Raw genomic sequence first — 20,380 nt, forward strand, 5'->3', positions numbered from 1 at the left:
GTTCTTGTTGATTCACAGAGGGGGTATTTTTTTTTTTTAGAATGTGGCCTTCGAATTTTTTTTTGAGGGAAAGAGATTTTTTTTTGTGGAGAATGTGGGGGAAAGAGATTGCACCTAAGTTTTCCACTTCTTTTGGTTTGGTAGAACTAAGATAATTGACTCGAGGCAGTTTTCACATGTTAACACGGTTTTGCATATCATTTTGGATACTAATAATACATGAGTTTATCAAATTAAATAAGATGAATATGAATTTGTGCACTAAATTTGGCTTGCTTTTGTATATATAGTCATTTACATTTCACCGTCTTTGGGATTGGGAATGGGAACAGAAATACAATTTCAAAGGATAGTGATGGAAGACAAAAATCACAACAATTTATACATATATCTAATGTCTTACAACTTTTAAACGGTGCAAAGTTAATTTCATAAATATTACTATATTACAAATAAAATAAAGTACTTGAGTACTTAACTTGCCAATAGGCTAATAACCAACCGCATTCCAACATTATTATTATTATTTTTTTTTTTTTTTGATAATTCAATAGGTAGAGGAGTGGGGATTTGAATTATAAATGCGTTTGTTAGAAATATTATAAAGTGCTAATTAGTTGAATTACAAGACATTTTACCCTTGTTGATAGCTATCATTTATAGGTTTGATATGTTTGTATAAGAGCTTATGAGTTAACTTATGTGTTTGTTGGAAATATTATAAAGTGCTAATTAGTTGAATTACAAGACATTTTACCCTTGTTGATAGCTATCATTTATAGGTTTGATATGTTTGTATAAGAGCTTATGAGTTAACTTAGAATTTTTTTTTAAAATTGATATATTGTTGTTTATGAAGTATGAACAATGGGAGTAGTCATTGTTTACTAAATATCATCAACAATCCCTATTCAAAAAAATAAAACAACTCATCAACAATCCTAGAAAGACCAACCAAAGGACCAACGTTGCTTTCGTTACAGCCACTACTTGGTTTTGGTGTGGTATAGAAAGATCTAATCAATGAGTGAATTAAAAATGCTTTTGCTTAGTCATACTCCACTCTTTTGAAGGATTACAAATCTTCAGTGCCATTTTTTAAGTTTCATCCATCACAACTTGTGTTTTTTAAGTTTCATCCATCACAACTTGTGATGCATTTATTTCACTTTTTATATAAAATAATTAAAGTTTAAAATAGAAAAATAAAAATAAAAATAAAAACACATGACATACTATAATTGGTAGAATATAAAGTGAAACACAAAAAATAATACTCCTTCCGTCCCACTTTGTTTATTCTGTTTAAAAAGTCAAATTTTTTAAGGGAATATCATTTATTGTCTTATATACCTTATAAAAATGTATAAATTTACAAAACTGCCCTTAAATAAATTTATCAATTTTTTTTAAAAAAGAGTTATTCTTGATGAGGCAACTAAAAATATGCAAATTGATTTTTTAAATATTTGTTAGTTTTCTTTTCAAATAGTTTTGAAAATAAAGTAGGGGTATAATAGGAATATTAGTAAATTAATTAATTTTATTTTTGAAAACAACAATATTTTGGGACAACCCAAAATGGAATAGAGGACAAACAAACTGGGATAGAGGGAGTATTTTTTTTATCAAATGAAAAAACAAACAAAAAAGAAAGAAAAATGTTACGTCCACAATATTTTTCACAACACTTTTACAACAAATGCTAAATAATAGGTTGTTACAGCCTGTTATGAATGGCAAAATAATAATTATAATAGTGTTTTCAATTAGAAAACAAAAAGCAACTTAAAACCTAGGATTTGTTGTGAAAAATATTATAAATATTGCACTTCTAAAAAATAAAAAAAAATAATAAGAGTTGAGTTAGCAAACTTTTACTAGTTTTCATCTTAGGTCTACCATTAACCCACTCGTTTACTTATCATTATCAATCTGCCACATTAATAAGTGTGAAAACTTTTTTCAAATTTTGTGTCTATAAAATTTGTAAAGAATGAAAAAATTTACGTTGTTCATGTTAATTAGTAGTAATTTTTCATTTAAAACAATATAATCAATTTTTGTCTTAGACCCCTAAATGCATTAAGTCACCCCTACAGCCACTTTCCCTCTCCTCCAGTTAAACCCTCCAGTTTATGGTTAATGTGGGTGGATTGGTTTTGATATAGAAATTTTGTTTATTAAGTAGAGGCAGTTTTCTTTTCATTTGTGATCAAGAATCGAGGTCTTCTGCTTCACTCCACCGTAGAATATTAAAGTTGTTCATTGAATTTGGCTGGTGCAAAATTGCACGGGATTAGTTAGAAATCTTTAAGGTTGAGATGTCAATGTTTACTTCTTTAAGATGTATTGTTTTTTTCTAAAATTAGACCTTTTTTAATAGGTTTTTTAAGGTTCCTTCTTAGGTGATTTTTCTAAATTAAAATATTTTTAATTCTCTCACTTTTCTATTATTCCAACCTTTCAACCAACTAGAGCCTAACTTTCATTTATAACAATGAAATCATGATCCCAATATGCTTTCTTTGCAACTATTAGAATTAATCCTACAATATGCTTTCTATAAATGATTTGGCATTGTCAACCAACTTAGACTCTCAAGTACTTATTTTAACTTTTGAAACTTGAAATCCTATAAAGCCAGAACTCTGGAAGTTGAGGGGGAAGTAAGAAACAACGATAGAGCTCCAGATGATTTTGGTTTCTTCTTGGATATCTGTGAGGGCGTTGCTTTCTCAACTGGGTTGCTAGCATCATCTGAGACCCAACCTGATGATGACACAAAACAAGAAGAGATGGCCGAAAAGAGTTCCATTTTGAGGTTTATCTTGTTAACTAAATGGCCCTTGGAAGGTGAAAAGAGTCAAGATCAAGTTAGCCATGGTGTTACTCTTTGCTAACACGCGCCAAATTTTATTTCAAGTTAAGAGTGTTATTTATATAATTTATAAATACAAAAGTTTGAAATTTAAATATTTTATAGATGAGATTTCTATTAATCTTTTATCATCTTTGGATTTATCAAAGTACACATCTAATAAAAAAACATTGAATTGTGTAACATTGTCAAAACTCAAAAGTTAGATAAATGATGTGTCTACAACATTTTCACAATATTTTTACAATAAATCTTAAGTGGCAGGTTGTTACTGGTTGTTATTATTGGGGCAAAAAAATAATCTTAAAGTTAGGTTCAAATCTGAACCAATAACAACTAACCATCTTTGAATTATTGTAAAAATGTTGTTGACGTAGCACCCCTCAGTTATACTACATATGTGTTTGTTTGGGAACATTTTATTTAGCTTTTTGTTGAACATTTTTCGATGAAAGTGTATTCAAATATACTTGAACCTTGGAAAAATTTGAAAAATTGAGAAAAAAGAGAGAGAGAAAAAAAAATGGTTTTAAAAAGTTGTATATAAAAGTTAAAAGTTAAAAGCTAAAACTTAAAACTAGTGTGCGTTTGGATAGTGCTGAAAACCACTATCCTGCGTCTGCGTTTTCTTTTTCTTTTTTTGAGAAGCACGTTTTGTGGCTGTGGTGGCTTTTTCAATGGGTCTCGTGCACTGTTTACAAGAACCACAAACCTCTTTTTTCAACAAAACTTTCATTACAAATGGGTTTCACGGTACTATTTACACATTAAAATTTATTTTGCTACAATGTTTTCAGTTTTCAGCAAAATAAGCGGTATCCAAACCCACCTCTAATGTCAAACTCACTTGTAACTTCTTTTTTTTTGAATAAACTCACCCATAATTTTTACCCAACTCCTGATATATTATATATTTTCATACATATGACACTAGTATTATATCTATGCTCCCATAAAAAAAAAAAAAAGAAAAAAAGAAAAAAAGGAAAGTATTATACCTATGCTATGCATGGGTTAATATAAAATTATTTACAAATTAGTATTTTCTTAATGAATGGTGCACATGATGTGTGTGTTTGTTATCGAATGATATTAAGGTCATTAATGAGTGGCTTTGAACTAGTATTCACCATTTTGGATGCACCAATTAATATAATAATACCTATGCTTTCCCATCAGATTCTTTTTATACATTCAAGCATTCCTCGAAGCTGAGGCAATAGGTTGTAGTGTCCTTGCCCTATCAACCTTGCCATACCCTATTGCTAAGAAATGATTAGCAATGAGTGTTCAAATACTTCTAACTTGATGGCATCATGACTACACTGTTTGTTTCAGCTTTCCTAACCCAAAAAGCATGTTTTGAAACCATAAATGTAATATATGCGTTTGGTGGAAGCTAAAACGCAACTTTTTGGAAAAAGTTGCGTTTAGCTCATGTGAAGAGAATGTGCATTCTCTTAATGGAGCTGTGAGGAGCATTTTCCAAAAGCCCGTGCACTTTGAGAAATCCTATTGTTGGACTCTGGGTGAAGTTACCAAATTACCCTTTAATAAATCAAAAGATAAGCTTCACGCCATTCCTCATTCCTCTCATCTCTGCCCTCTGCCCTCTCATTAACAAATTTTCAAATCCAAACACAAAAAAATCTATAACAAGTTCCCCAATCAGTTAAGGAAAAAAAAATCTATCCCTTGCAATTAAGATTCCTCAAAATGCAAAACAAAAAAAATCAGAATATAGCAAAATCTTTCAAATGGAGTTTGTACCCATCTTGCGGTGGATGGATTATGGAGGTTTGGAGAAGAAGTTGAAGAGTCTCTCCAAGAGGATGGATGAGTTCTTGCGGTAGCTCTGTGGACGGATGAGTTCTTGCGGAAAAAAAAAAAAAGGAAAAAAAAAGGGAAGAAGGAACGTTCTGGAGTTTGGAGGAAGCGGTAGCTGGTAGGGCAAAAAAGAGGAAGAAGGAACGTTTTGGAGTTTGGAGCAAGTGGTAGCTGGTAGGGCAAAAAAGAGGAAAGAAGGATAAAAATAAAAGAGTAAGGGTACGTGTGTGCAGGAGAAAAAAAGAGGGGAAAAAAAAAGAAAAGAAAGAAATGCGGTACGTGGAGGATAAAAAAAGAGGTGAAAAAAAAAAAAAAATGTTATCACAATATTTTCACAATACTTTCACAATAAATTTTAAGTGGTAGGTTATTATTAGCTAATATTGGTGAGAAAAAAATAATTTTTTTAGAAAGAGAAAAAAATAATTTTAATAGTACATTCAAATTAAAATCAGTATCAATTTTTATCACAATATTTTCACAATACTTTCACAATAAATCTTAAGTGGTAGGTTATTATTAGCTAATATTAGTAAGAAAAAAATAATTTCACAATATTGATTTAAGTATGAAATAAACTCCGTTATATATATTTTGTCCTTTTTGGTAATTTACCACTCAAACCACCATTTTTATAAGTGTTAGCCAAACATTCAGTCTTTTTAAAAAGCATTTTTTAACAGTTTTAACCAAACACTCAACTTTTACAAAAAGCCCAGTTTTCATACTGCACTTTTTGAAAACCGCACTTTTCCAAAAAGCTCAATTTCAAAAAACTGAACCAAACTCCCCCTAAATTTGTTATCTAGCCAATATATAAGTGGTTTTGAAATCCGGACTGGACCGTATGGTCGAATCGGGATAATCAAGAATTGGTCATCATTCTAGTTTTTTAAACATATAAAATCTGAAATTATATTTTTCCTGTGAACCACTGTGAAAGAAAGATAATTTGTTGCTTTACTCTGTGTTTGAGAAATTGGGGAAGACAAGAGTGTAGAGACTGAGATGGGGAATAAGAAGTAAATGTTGGGAAGAAAAGCAAGAGACTAGAAGAAGCTATCAGATTTGGATTGCTTGGGAAAAACGTGATAGTAGGAATGAATTGGGCTTTCTAATTATTTGTTTAAATTATTTTTTAACTTAAAAGGCCAAGTATTTTCTTATTATTTGTTTAAAGGGTCTGATTAATGTATGCCCTTAGAGCAACATACATTAATCATCCATTTTGGAAAAGGTTTTATGGGAAGACTTAGCCTACAGGCCTAGTGACATGCTCATTGCTTAGCGAGATCTTAGATATCACGAGTTGAAAATTTGTTATTTCTTAAACGCAATTCACATTATCTATATATATTAAGAGTCTGAATTTGGTAAGAACAAGTGTAAAATCCATATTTTACACTATCCAATAAGAGATTGCCACATCGTAATTTTACTTAAAATTTAATATATCCTACCATACCTAATAACATCTCAATAAACTCTCAATTTGATTGAATTTATATTTGGGTATTAAAAATGATACAAGATAGAATTTATATTCTAGTCTAATCTAATTGTATATGTGTGTGAAGTTCCCTCCTAGAGACTTGAACTACGGCTCTTGTCCCCCACACCCTACAAGCATTTATACTTGTAGAGTGACCACCATGTTGATGTAGCATGTTGGGATTGAAGGGGTAAAACATGAGTTTTACACTATATCCTTACCGAATTTTGATCTCTTATATTAAAGAACTTATTTACTTGAAACTTGAAAGTATTATATAAATAATAATAATAATAAAACATACCAATAAAATGAGTAAATCTTTGTATTTCTTTTTATTTTTTGGAGAATCAAAACATAAAGTCATTATATCTATAAACTTGAATGATTAATGGTAATTTTAATGTAATGTTTTATGCTTTATTATTTTTATATTTATTTAAAAGTTGTGATAATGTACTTAAAATTTATTTAATATTTTTAAATCAAGATTGCTTATTTTTATAGTTTTTTCTTATTATTTTTTTTATTTTTTTATTAAATGTTTTATGACGCCATCACGGTTCAACTTCGGTTAAACCTTGGTTCACCCCAAAAAACCTTGAACCTTTCTCTTTTCGGTTCTATGAATGGACCAGGTTTCAAAACTAAGTTAATAACTTCTAACACCTCCTTGTTTCATAGAACAAACTCTTCTTTATAATGTAGTTTAGGCTTTTCGTATTGAATAAAATTCACTTATCTCCCATATATAATTAAAAAAAAAATTCTAGCACCATTAATATAATATTACTTGCTAATGTGAAATCTTTCCTATTTTCTAAAAATTATTTAACGAGATCCATTCACAAAATAAGAAATATGCTATTTAAGTTTATAGGATGCCCCAAGCTAAGGTAATAATTGATGATACAATTTTCTTTGTAAATCAATAAAGTAATAAATTATCAGCTCTTTAAGCTTAGACTTATTTTAATGTTCCATCATACTAGAAATTATCGTATAAGTCTGTCTCATGGAGCAAGCCTCTTACTAGCTTGTGAACCCTACAAGTGTAAGATCCATAAATATGTGAGATGCCTATCCCGTGAATTTTTTTTTTTTTGAGAGAGATAATTACAACATGTTGTTAACCTTGCAACTCGAACCCTTTCCCCCCCTAAACCCTCAAGTACTTTGTGCATGGGGAGGTGTCAATTCATTCATGAATTAGATGTACAAGATTCTATCTCTCTCAATATAGTGCCTATCGACGAATTTTCAAAAAATATTTTTTAATTGCCAAAAAAAACTTACAAAATAAATTATTTTTAGTTTTTTTGATTTTTTTAAATGAAAAAAAAAATTCAAAAAAACCTTTTTTTTTTAGAAACAATAATACTTATTAGAACATACACGAAAGTATATATACTAGTGTTTTAAAGTGTTTTTTTTATAGAAAATTCTCATTTTTTTTATACAAGATAGAAATCCTACTCTAACTTATAAATTCTATAACCTAATCTAAGTTTGTATGTGTGAATCTCCCTCTTAGAGACTTGAACTTCGGCCATAGCCTCCCACACTCTACAAATATATTTGTGAAATATCCATCTAATTGATAGTATGTGAAAATAGCTTCATTCTAAAACTGTATTTTCTTCAAATAATCTTGGAGAAAATATTTAATAAAAGTATAAAACTATATTTTCCATTATATTTGTAATTTATTTGAATCTCGCCCCCCACCCAAAAAAAAGAAAAAAGAAAAAAGAAAAAAGAAAATTGAAACCAAACAGCGGGCTCCAAACATGTAGGATAGATCTATCAAAATCAAAAGCACCTCTCTCTCTCTCTCTCTCTCTCTCTCTCTCTCTCAAATTTTCAAAAACCCCTATTTATTAGAACTTTTACCTCTCACCACTATTCCCCGCCATCACTTGCCGCCACACACCACCATGGCCTTGGATCCCCAACCCACTCCCACCACCACCACAACACCAACCGCAACCACCACCACCACCACACGTCCTCTCACAAACATAAACACAAACATAAACACAAACACATCCCCTGCACAACCAGCAAGACCCGTGTACGTTCAAAACCCACATCCCCACCAGCACCAGCACCACCAAATCCCCCATTTGTACCCACAAGTCCGATCCCCAAACCCCACCCAACAAGGAATCCTCTACCCTGTTGCCTCCTCTGGCCGTGGCTTCATTCCGAAACCACCTCTTCAAAACTCTGTCACTGTTGCCGCCAACAACAATGTTACAACAACAGCAACCGCTGCTGCTACTACTGCTCCAAGTGGTGTTGGTGTTGGTGTTGGGTACCCACCTCGGCCTTTGGTCTCTTACCCTCAAGTCCATGTGATGAGGCCTCCTCTTCACCACTTACACCAGCAACACCCAACTTCTCAGCTCCCCTCTGCTACAAACCCCATCAAGGGCATTCCTATCTCTACGCACCAAAAGGTTCCAGCTTTTTTTCTTTTTTGGGCTTTTTTGCTTAATGGGTTTTGACTGTTTGGTAAAGAAATTTGATGGGTTGGTTTTGGTTTTCTTTGAATTTCGTTTGTTTTGTATGTTCAATTGGGGTTTATGCGTGATGGGTGTTGTTTGTTTCTTCAAAACATATGGAAAACTTTGATGGGTTGCTTTTGGTTTCTCATTTTTTGTTTGTTTTCTATGTTCAATTTGGGATTTTTCGTGATGGGTTGCTTTGGATTTATCGTATTTTGTTTGTTTTCTGTGTTGAATTGGGGTTTATGCTTGATGGGTAAGGCTTTTTTTAATCAAAATTATATCAACAAAATTTGTGGCTTGCTTTGGTTTCTCATGATTTGTTTGTTTTCTATGTTCAATTGGGATTTTTTGTGATGGGTAGTGTTTATATAAAAAATGTATGAGCAGCTTTAATTGGTTGCTTCTGGTTTCTAATATTTTGTTTGTTTCTGCTTTCAATTGGATTTGTGAGTGATGGGTAGTGTTTAATTATCAAAATTAATTCTGAAAATTATGTGGTTTGCTTTGGTTTATCATTATTTTTTTGTTTTCTGTGTACAATTGGGATTTTTGAGTGATGGGCACTAGTTCGATATTTTCATCTTCATGAGCTCCATAACTGTTAGATAGGCTTGATTTTTATGCTGACATTGGCATGGTCAGACATGGGAATTCAGTGGCAATAGATAAAAACAATACCGCAGATATTGATTGTCTTCTCCTTGTTTTAGGTTGCTCCTCCAACTTCAGTTTCTGACTATAATGGCTATAAGGATCCCAGGTAACTTCTTTATAAGACATCATCGTTTTTCTTTCATTAATGCATATATGTGCAGATTAATTGATCTCTTGTGGTGCTTTATGTAGGGACAAAAGTTTGGATGCTTTCTCTAGAGGCAAAACTGTAGACGAGTCTTTGTACACGATCAGAGATCGAAAAGTAAGCATATGCTTTTTTTTCTTTTTTTTTTGTTGTTGATTGGATGTATATTTGCATCATGCATGCAGAAGGAACATGCACGACTTGATTCAGTATCACTGAAAATAGCTACCTGAGATATTGGTTTTTCAATTGTTCAAAAACTTTGGTTATGTTGTTCAAAGGATGCATTTTATTTACTAATTGTGGGATGCAAGATGCATGTGCAATGGGTTGATAAGAAAATTATTCTGTGTAATTTGAAGTACATTTGTCCCTACCCCCTTTCCAAAAAGAAAAAGAAGCAAAAACTCTGTAAGAACTTATCTCATTGCTTGGCTCATTTCTATTCCCTGTTACATCTCTGACCACCAAAGGTGAGCTGAGTAGGTTTGTTTAAAATCAATATAAAATTTTAACTTTCACAGTTCTGAACTTACAAAAGAAAAGGAGAAAAAACACATGTTGATAAACAGAGAGAGAAGCACATGATACTTCCCCAAAAAAGGAAAATCAATACGAGGGAAGTTACAGAAGGGAATAGAGTTTTGGACATTTAGTGAGACATGAGATATAGAGGCTGAAGCAACTTCATGTAATAGCTAGAAGGGGAAAGGATTTTTTTTTACAGAATTTCTATTTTCATTGTTTAGAATAGATGGAATCGTTAAAGTGTTTGGATTTTGTTTGGAAGGAAACCTGCTCTGCTTATCTTCTGCTAAAATTTTTTGGAATTGGCTGAACTAGATTTAGCTAAAGAGGAGTATTCATTTTGAACCCTTGTTTGATTTTATTTTGGAAAAAAACCATCAATATTAATATAAATCTGTCTTATATTCAAATATCACTCATTGCAAATCAGGAGATACAAATATATTTAATGCTGTCCTATTGCCATCCCTATCTCACTCGATTACCTCACCATCCAAAACTATAAAGCGGATAAGAAGAGAGATAAAAAAATCTTATGTTAGTGTCTATTATTTTTGTTAATTTGGAGTGTTAATCGTTTTAAATTTTTGGTGTACTGTTTATTATAACTAAAATGTCGACTTGAATTAACATTTTGGCCTTTCATCATGACACATTTGTTGCTGCTTATGTTTGTAGGTCAATATAACACCAGATGCTTCTCTATATGCACTTTGTCGATCATGGTTGAGGAATGGTATCTCTGAAGAATTTCAGGTTTGCATAATTTTGGATGGGGATTTTTCTTATAATGCGTTTGGAGTATGCTGTGTTTTTCATTCACTTTTACGTCAATGTTATTACTCGTAAGCAATCTCTGTGTAGATTCTTAATGTAGCTATCAACTTTTACATGTTAATCTTATGTATTAAAACAAATTTTGCATGTGCAGATTCTCTTTATGCAATTTTATTTTTGTTAGCTTTTATGCTAATGCCAGTTTCTTATTAATCAATATTTACATATTGACATGTGCATGTGCATCATTAGCTAAGAATATAGGAGGTAATGTAAATTTATTGCATATTTGATTTCAAAGAGCTTATACAGAGATGTGAGTATAATGTCATTTTAGAATGCTACTACCAATAGCCTTTTGATTCAGTACTGATCTTTTGTAGACTTCACTACAAACTTGGAGACACTGTTTTGTGCATGTGGCCAACTTTGACTAATCTTGTTGAAAATCCATAGTCAACCCCAAAAAATCTAAGACTAAAGCTTTTTTGTTGTTCTCTTTTTTGAGTATATTCAATAAAGTTCTATACTCTCTCTCTCTCTCTCTATATATATATATAATTCAGACCTATCTAGTCTTATTTTCTGTTCAGTACAGCCATTTCCCCACTATCTAAACTCGCATTTTTTGTTGTCATCCTCTTTTCTTTGTAATGTTTTTTAACTTGAATCAGATCGCACCTTATTGTTGTGGGCTCATTTATGGGCACCGTGTGTGCCTCCTAACATAATTTTGAAGATGCTGCTGAAATGATTGATAGTTTCAGCTTTCTTTGAGAATAAAAAATTATAGTACATATTTTCACTTTAACTCATTTTCTAGTTTATAATTCTACTATATGTGTATGATGACGTCTCCCCTGCTGTTTCTAATTCTCATCTTGTACCTAGTGGATTTCTAGCATGTAATGGTAGATGATTTAAGTTGATGATCAATATAAATCCTTTAGTTGAACCTTCATCAATGTTGTTGTTGAAGAATATCAAGAGTGTTTTAAGGAACTCCTCTCTATAAATTTTGTATTAGCAGTTCAGTGAAGCTGGCAATCAACTGAATTTTTGTGATTTCCTTGTAACTGCTTTTAAGAACATTGTTACACCAATTCAATTAAAGTTTATGTGGATTGTGCTCTTTGGTTTACTTTTCATCAATTGGGCCTTAAAAGTTGGTTGCATGAGTTAATGCTTTGTAAATTCATTTTTCCCAATTGGCAGCCACAATATGGGGATGTTGTGAGGCCTTTCCCAAAACCTTTGCCTATATCCACGGCAAGCACTCATCCGTCAAAGAAAAAGGAAGGTGAAGAAGAAGAAGAAGAAGAAGATGAGGAGGTTGGCTTATCTGATCATTATTATCATGATCTTTATAATTATAATTGTTATTTTTATCGTTTTCTATATAATCATTGTTTTTAACAACCAAAGAACTATCAGTATTATTGTCATAACAATAATGGGGTTTCCTAAATGAAAATGCCGTAGTGATCATTGTTATCGATGATCAATTATCTATTTCTGTTTATGTATTCATTTGGTATGGTGGGTTATTAGATGAGCCCTGAATCCTTTAACCATAATTTTGTTTTGGGGGCATTCCTTAAAAATGCCACTGTTATCATGAAATGATGTACTTCATGTTTTAAACTGAGGATAAAGCTATATTTTCAATTGCAGATTAGTGAGATGATTTTGAACTTATTTGTATTTAACAATTTAATGACAAGTTGACGTAGATTTATGAAAAATTATATAGTTCTATTTAATACGTATATGTTACAGAGTTGAATATGTATGTTACTGAATCTTCAGTCTTTTTTGGATGTTTAAGACTTTGGTGTGTTTGGGCCCAGCTTATCTGCTAAAAGCTTTTTGCTTTTTGTCTCAGCTTTTTTTTGCAAGTAACCTAACTTTTAGTTTTTTTTTTTTTTTTGGAAATAAGATATATATATATACACAACATATATATATATATATCTATCTTTTGATAAACACTACGCAAATAAGCTACTAGAAATAAGCTGCTAAATACTACAGGCTTAGGAACTTAAGTGAGGCTCTATTCTTATTTATCCATTTTCTAAACCTAAAATTCTGGTAAGTGTAGATACACATCTGCCTCCTTCAACACTAACTTGTTTGTTTCTGCTTTCAGGGTGACGAATCTGTTGAGGATTTATCACCGAAAGATCTGTTAAAGAGACACGTTAAGCATGCTAAAAAGGTTCGAGCGCGGTAAGTTTCTCTGTTCCCTATGGTATTGGTACCATTTTTGTAATTGCAACAAATAACATAGCTATTTAATGTTTTGATGTAGATTAAGGGAAGAGCGGTTACGACGAATTGCGAGGTATAAGAGTAGGCTTGCTCTTCTCCTTCCTCCCCTTGTAGAACAGTTCAGAAATGATACAGCTGCTAGAAACTGATGCACTTTGAACACGCATTATTGTCAACATTGGGGTATCCTCATGAGATGCATGCAAAGGCAGTAGATCAGTGTTTCAGGAACGACGAGAAAGTGAAAGTACTCAAATATGTTGGCAGGCTTTGATGATCAAGATTTAAGCAGACGATAGGAAAACCATTAGCGTCATATGCTTATGAATATACATAGAAATGTTGTCTTTGGTAAAATTTTTACAAACCAGAGTGCAAAAATTGTTCTCTTCTGTGTAATTAATTAAATTTTTTGTTCAAAGATGTTTTCTACTTCCTTAGAAACCCCCAGTCATTTGGTAGTAACAAACTTTGTCTTCTCTTGACGATTATAAATTCAAGGGCTGAGTTCTTGTTTGTTTTGTTTGTGTTTTTTTCCCCTTGAATAAAGCAAGGGGGCGACTATCCAAGGTTAACCTACTTGGGTGTGGGACTATATATGGAATCAATGTTTGAATGATCTGGATGGACTGTGTGTGTGCGCGTGCGTGCACACGTGTTTGAACTCAAGTTCTCTTATGGGAGAATTGTGTCATAAGGTTTTTAGCCTCCTTGAGTGCTGTGTAGCGAAGAATTTTATTTCAGCCTTTAATCATTTGGTGAGTTATAGAAAGTCTGTTATTAGCTTCATGTTCGAAAGTAGTACAATTCTTTGGTCCCAAAGCAAGAGGCCTTGATTCGTCCACAGGTATAACTAATTCAACGACCAACCTTTGAAGAAGATGCTTACCCTCTTCCTAATGCAAAAACAAGATATTGACTCAATAATGGAATCATGGCAATTTCTAATCAAATCAGGTTAATCCCAATTATAAAATGGGGAGAAGCTTAAACAAAAAACCATCAACACACTTATCATATACCCGTTGGGATCTTGTCCCTTTAGAAACCCATCCCATCATCCAAATACCATGCTGAATATCTAAGAAACCATGTCCATGTTCTCTTCTATGATCTATCCTAGCTTTCATCTTTTGATAAAAAAAAAAAAAAAAAAAAAAAACTATCAATTCGTCTATTAGAGCATCCACATTGGTGGGGCCATAAATTTAGTAATAAGGCTTTACAAAAAACTACTTTATCTATTTTATCTTTTCATTTTACAAAACATCCAATATCAGTAGTTTTATTTTAGCTTTTAACACAATAAAACAATATAAATTCTACTATAAAATAATATCTTCACTACAAAGTAGTGTGAACACATAAATAAAATAATATATTAATATAAATTAGTGTGAGTACATAATTTAATAATATTTTTTTTTACCTATGAACATTGTAACTGTGGAGCTAAATTTTTTGGTTTAGACTCCACCCATGTAGCATAAATTTGTATTTGATGGTGCTAAAAAAAAAAAAAAGTTTTTTAACATCATCGATACTAATGCTTTTTTAAGTTAGATCCATTCATCTATTATAAGTTAGTGCCACAAAATATAAAATATCTTTATATACTCGTGAGAGAGGCGCCCCGTAAGATAAACATATAAGTTACTGTCTCAAAAAAAGAAAAAGAAAAAGAAAAAAAAAAAAAGGTCGTAACAAGGGAATAGAGAAATTTATAACCGCATAAAAAACAGATTTTTACGGTTTTATAAAGAAATTTTGTACCCCTCAAGAGTGAAAATTTCTCTCTCATTCATCACTGATTTACATATTTATTCGCTAATATGTGATTTGCTCTTGAAAATGTCATCAGGTGCATAGATTTCTAGAGAGTTCTTAACCTTGGACTTGACCCTTCCTTAAGTCTAGGAAAAGTACCCAAGCAAACGAAAACATTCCTGTCAGCCCCCACAACTCACGAAGCTCGAACGTTAAATAGTGTCCTATTGTAGTCTCAGTCTGCCACTCCCAACTCAGAAAGTCAACAGAGTCTTCCTTTCTCTGCAACTCACTCTGAGAGATCAATCTATCAAAGAAATTTTCGGAGGCTATTTTTGCACCAAAATCATGATATTTGTTGGTGGGGTCCCATTTTCATCTTCGTCTCAGGTGCTTCCTTCACTGTTTCTTTCTTTCTTTCTTGTCCATTTCACTCTTTTAATTGCACTTTTTCAAATACCCATCTGCTTATTTAGCATTAACATAAATCTGTTTGGTAAAAATTCAATTTTTTTAAATTATGTGTTTCCTTGTGCATTTGTAGGAGTGATATTTGTAATCACTGTAGGTGTAAAGAGTGTAAATTTTGTGATTTGACTCTTTGTGACTATTGTTTATTTGATTTGGAGAGAGACTCTTTGATTGTCAGTTCTGTGTAGGATGATAATTTAACTTTCTTGGGTATGAAGTTTTGTGATGAAAGTTGTTGAAATGCAAATTGGGTTGGATTTTCCTTTCTTTTCTGCTCTACCTTCTTGTTGGGTTGTGAAATTTCATTGCTCTTATTATGGTCTGAGAAATTAGGATAGGTGTAAATGCAATTGGGGGGGAATTCCACCTTACAACTTGCTCTTATATGATGCTTAATGTCAAGATTGGGGCCTCAGTTAGCCTTTCTTATGGTTCCCAACTTCTGGAGTTTAGAATCTTTAATGATGACAAGCTTAGTTGAGTAGTTGATATTGTACATGTGAGAGCGTTCTTGTGGTTCAAATTTCTTATACTTGAAGAGAATGAAAAGGAAATAAATGTGTTGCACCATTTTGGTTTCATACTATGGCAATTTAATTCTGGAAAAGACAAAACTTAGGTACTATATCTTAGGTTTCCCAATTAAATTCAACCATGTAATTGCATTGACCAATAAACCACATGGTTGAATTTAATTGTCTTTGCAAAAAGATGTGCTGTATTGATTAATATATTATAGTGCCACGGAAGAACCTAAGGTACAACAACTAATGAACTATACCAAAATTTTATACTTCTGGAAATAATTACATTTTCTCTGAGAAGAATCTTTCCTGTAGGATTGTAAATTCTTGGTTTTATCTGACAAATAATCTGCTTGCATAATTCTGTCTTATATTATGTGTATAACTAACAAATGCGAAAAACTTGTGCTTATGAACAGGGAAATACTCTGGTTGCTTTGATGGAAGACCCTATATTGGTATCTGCCTCAAATTCATTCAAGGCTATTCCAGAGAGGAAGTTCTCAGTTTCTGAAGAGTCTGGCATGGATAGATTGACGAAGAATAAATGGGTTTATCTATTCCAAAGAGAATATGGAACTGTTGACCCTGCATTTGTTGATGTATGTATTCCAAAAAATAAATCTGTAAGATAGTCCCATTTGGAATTTCGGATATAAAATTGTGTGGTTTTATGAATTGAATTTACAATTTAATAGCCTTAGAGCAATGTTAGAAATGTTTTCGTACGATGAATTGTCACTTGATAGAGTACTGCAGTGCCGTTTAGTATTCTTATTTCCAACTTTCTTCTTAACATCAGTTTTCCCCTTTCATGTGATAAGTTTGTTGGCACTGATGAAGCAACAACCTGTGTGGGCATTGTTATTCGCAACAAGAAAAATGGAATGTAAGAACTGATCATATGTGGGAGACAGAATTATTAAAAATATCACAGTTTTATTCCGTTTGGTTCTTTGCATTTGATTCTGTTTTTTTTTTAAGTGCAGGACCTCAGTTTCTCATATGGATTCTCCAAATATTGTGGACATGGGCCTCTCCCAGATGTTATTGCATGTTGTTGATCACAATATGGATGCTGAGTTGGATGTACTTCCTCTATTTCTCTATAGTTTTGGCTTCTCAACAATGACATTTGCTTATTGGTCTTAATTACTATTACATGGACTGAAAAGACTGCATAATGAAATGAATGCAGGTGCATCTTGTCGGTGGCTTTGAAGATGTTTCACCAAATGTATGGTTTGGGATCCTGTACTTTATTATTGATTTTCCCATGATGTAGTTTTCCAAGAGTCAGAATAATTGAAGTTGAGTGCGTTGAACTTTTTATGCAGTATGCTTACTCTAGCACTAGATCAGAAAGCCAGGAACAGTTGGATGGTCATTCCTTTCCATTGTGTGCCAAAATAGTTGAAGCTTTGTTCACAAGACCAGAGAATTTTCATGTTCAGACTCTCTTTGTTCTTGGGCATAACACCAGAAAGGATTCCGAAGGGAATGCATACCCCATTTTCCATGGTTTAGTGGTCAGCTTCAACTCTATGATTCCTATATTTTAAATGTTTTGTCTGTGTTTAGTTCATGCAAATAAATTAAAACCTGCTTGAAAATAGAGCCAGATCTTTCTTTCAAACTGGGAATATCAAACTTGTATTAGCAAAATACTAGTTGGTTTCTACTGTGGACAAGGTGGTGGAGGAAAAAATGATTTACCCAGCCCATATATCTGCCTTGGCTTCAATCCTGGACTTATAAATTAAAAACAAAGTGAGAAATGTCATGGAAGAGGCAGCTATTTAGATACTGGGTATATGCATTCTCCCATATTCTCCTTGCAGTGCTGTAAACTTAATGATTTAAGCCTGTAGCTCTGATGAATTTGCCACATTTGAAGTCTCAGACAAAATCCCAAATGCACAGAAGCAAGGCCAAAAGATTTATTTGATATGCATTCTGATTTTAGCATTGATTTCTAGCAAAGTATTACTAGTATGGATCAAATAGTATCGGTTCATCAAGAAGTGTATATATATAATACGATTTGGGACAGATTCTAGTTTGGATCTGTTTAATGGCAAGGCAAAGACATCTGTTGAGTAGACTAGTTACATGTGTGAGACAGATTCTTGTATGGACTGACTTAATGACACATAGCAAGACACATAATAACTAAACCAGTTACTTGTGTGGTCTTCATAGTTTTTTGACATGTTTGCAGCCCTTATTGGTTAATGTATGTGGTTGAAGTTTGTAGCACTGTTCTAAAATATTGATTTTAATCTTTTTTAACATTTTTCAGGTAGAAACTTCCACTGGATTAGTTACCCCTGCCTGTTTTGATAGAACTTCAAGATGTCCGGATGAGATTGTTAGGAGAATTCGAGTAACCTCAGCCTATGAGGACTGCAGTTGGAGTGGCAAGTTGCTTGAGACATATGATACTCAAACTGATCAATTCAGAATTGCTTCATGCTGCTGGTACAATTGTTAATCTACCTACAAACTACAGCTTCTGTCATCTGCATTCAAAGAAAGCACAGGATTCATTTCTTTCCAAAGCAGTTTTCTGGTTTAAAAAAAAAAGTATTTCCTTGCTCTTTCGTGCATTTATGCTGATGCTTTGAGCTCTTCTTTCCATTGATACAGGAGCTTTCGCCAAAAACGTATTTCTTTGACACTGCAAAGTCTTTCTGATTCAGAAATTCTCCTTAGTTGTTCCACTTCTCCTTCTGCTGAGGCTCCAGATTTCGTGGATAATTTAAAAAGGTATAATCTGATTAAAATAAATCTGGGATTTACAGTTTTTTTCTTATAAGTACGTTTTGGGCTTAAGGGGAGGGGAAAGGGAATGGGTCATTCAAACTAGTGACCTCTGCTTCATGAGGCGTGGTCCAAAGCCAATTGTGCTACCCTTAGGGGTCCTTGGTCAGTCTGTGATATAAGCATCTTAACTACTACTTAATAGGCAATAGCTATTTGAGCATTACACAATTTGCTTTTTGGATGCCAATATACAAGTCAAAATGATAGCCATTGACTGGATAGAGAACAAAATAATTTAAGAATAAATAGATATGGTGGTTTTTGTGTCTTTAATAAGTCATGACTTGGGTTTATGGCATGATGTTTTGCTACCTAAAAGCCCCCGCACCCCCAACACACACACACACACACACAAAAACCCCAAAAGGAGCATGTTATAATGCAATATTTTTTTCATAGACACACAAACTCCAATCAAAATGTAATAAAAATAATAGAAATGAAAATGAGATGCAAAGAGGGATGAAGACTTTTTTTAAGCAACTTGCAGCACATATATTTTTATTTTCTAATCAATCGTTGTTGAAAACTTGCAGCACAAACTGCAATCAAAATCTTATAAAAGGAATAGAAAAGAAAATGAGATCCAAAGAGGGATGAAGATATCTTGTGAAAAATAAGATGTTTACCTGTTGAAAACTTGCAGCACATATATTTTGTGAAACAATTTTTGGTTAGAAAATAGTAATAGTTTTTATTTTTATAATTTATGTTCTAAATTTTTCTTTTTAGGCAATGGGAGTATCTGATTGAACACCCAGATTGGAGAGAAACCTTTCCTAGGAAGCAGCCACGAGTCTTCGAGAGGGCTGGGGATGGAGGATGGAAAAGGTGCTGATTACAGTTATGAATTTCTTGGCACAACCTTTATGAAGAACCAGATTGGAGAGAAACCTTTCCTAGGAAGCAGCTATGAGTCTTCGAGAGGGCTGGGGATGGAGGATGGAAAAGGTTGTGAAAAACTTCATTTGAATATTTCCCATTTGGAAATTGACTTTTTTGTTTGGGTCAAAATCATAGTGATTCTTCCAAGCACCTAAGAAACTTGCACATGTTTAGCTCGAAGATGAGTCTGTACAGTGACATTTCTGTTGTTGCACAAAATCCAATCTGAACTGCCATCTTGTACTAGATTAAACAAATTGGTGTGCTATTTTTCTGGGGTTGCCAAACTGGGTATGCAAATCAGTCAGTACATTGATCTAATATGTGACTGGTACGGTTCATTTGAATTGAAGATGTGATTCCAGTAAGCTTTTATAAGAGACCAATTTTACAAGTCAGTTGAATGCTGAATTGGTTCCCGGTTATTCAGCAGCTGTAGCATAGCTTAAAAATCTGTTTGTAGTGCTTTTGCTTTTGTTCCCAGAGGTGTATGGTGCACCAGGTTTTTTTTTTTTTTTTTTTGGTTTTCATTGATGCTTAAATGAGCTAGATGATCATGCAGTTTTTGTGGATTAGAGTAAAATGCAGCTAAAAAGCAATAGATCAGTGCATTGTCATCAAGGTTCTACTTCTGCATTTAGTAAAGTTTGATGAAGCTCAAATTTAAGCAATATCAGTTGTAGGTTTATATGTGTTGCCTTTGTTTGCTTATAGAACTGTAATTATACTACTACTATTTAGTGTTGAGGCAGGGCCGGCTTAAGAAAATTTGAGGCCTTAGGGCGAAAATTTTATATGGGGCCTCTTTATATG

General features: G+C 32.8%; 2 protein-coding genes across 3 annotated transcripts; both read left to right on the forward strand.

Moving 5' to 3' along the window:
• Window positions 1-7,979: 7,979 nt before the first annotated feature.
• Window positions 7,980-13,615, forward strand: LOC142614470 (uncharacterized). The gene is made up of 7 exons (XM_075786990.1): window positions 7,980-8,662; window positions 9,424-9,473; window positions 9,560-9,632; window positions 10,722-10,799; window positions 12,036-12,152; window positions 12,973-13,052; window positions 13,135-13,615. Exons 1-7 carry the CDS (start codon window positions 8,138-8,140, stop codon window positions 13,241-13,243), a joined length of 1,032 nt encoding a protein of 343 aa, XP_075643105.1. The 5' UTR covers window positions 7,980-8,137; the 3' UTR covers window positions 13,244-13,615.
• A 1,424-nt stretch (window positions 13,616-15,039) lies between these two features.
• LOC142614999 (protein N-terminal asparagine amidohydrolase) lies at window positions 15,040-19,708 on the forward strand. 2 transcript variants are annotated; one of them, XM_075787649.1, is made up of 10 exons: window positions 15,040-15,251; window positions 16,276-16,458; window positions 16,681-16,745; window positions 16,846-16,945; window positions 17,055-17,093; window positions 17,194-17,385; window positions 18,159-18,337; window positions 18,506-18,625; window positions 19,415-19,513; window positions 19,634-19,708. In XM_075787649.1, exons 1-10 carry the CDS (start codon window positions 15,210-15,212, stop codon window positions 19,638-19,640), a joined length of 1,026 nt encoding a protein of 341 aa, XP_075643764.1. In that variant the 5' UTR covers window positions 15,040-15,209; the 3' UTR covers window positions 19,641-19,708. The 2 variants fall into 2 exon arrangements, with proteins under 2 accessions (XP_075643764.1, XP_075643763.1); XM_075787648.1 differs by having other exon boundaries at window positions 19,415-19,657.
• The last annotated feature ends 672 nt before the right edge of the window (window positions 19,709-20,380 follow it).

This window comes from Castanea sativa, chromosome 11, assembly GCF_040712315.1.
Source record: "Castanea sativa cultivar Marrone di Chiusa Pesio chromosome 11, ASM4071231v1".
NCBI classification, from domain to species: Eukaryota; Viridiplantae; Streptophyta; class Magnoliopsida; order Fagales; family Fagaceae; genus Castanea; species Castanea sativa.

Coding starts and splice junctions, on each gene's coding strand:
- LOC142614470 (XM_075786990.1), top strand. CDS start 8,138: ATGGCCTTGGATCCCCAACCCACTCCCACCACCACCACAACACCAACC. Junction 9,474..9,559: donor AATGGCTATAAGGATCCCAG/GTAACTTCTTTA, acceptor TGCTTTATGTAG/GGACAAAAGTTTGGATGCTT. Junction 13,053..13,134: donor GCTAAAAAGGTTCGAGCGCG/GTAAGTTTCTCT, acceptor GTTTTGATGTAG/ATTAAGGGAAGAGCGGTTAC.
- LOC142614999 (XM_075787649.1), top strand. CDS start 15,210: ATGATATTTGTTGGTGGGGTCCCATTTTCATCTTCGTCTCAG. Junction 15,252..16,275: donor CATTTTCATCTTCGTCTCAG/GTGCTTCCTTCA, acceptor GCTTATGAACAG/GGAAATACTCTGGTTGCTTT. Junction 16,946..17,054: donor ATATGGATGCTGAGTTGGAT/GTACTTCCTCTA, acceptor AAATGAATGCAG/GTGCATCTTGTCGGTGGCTT.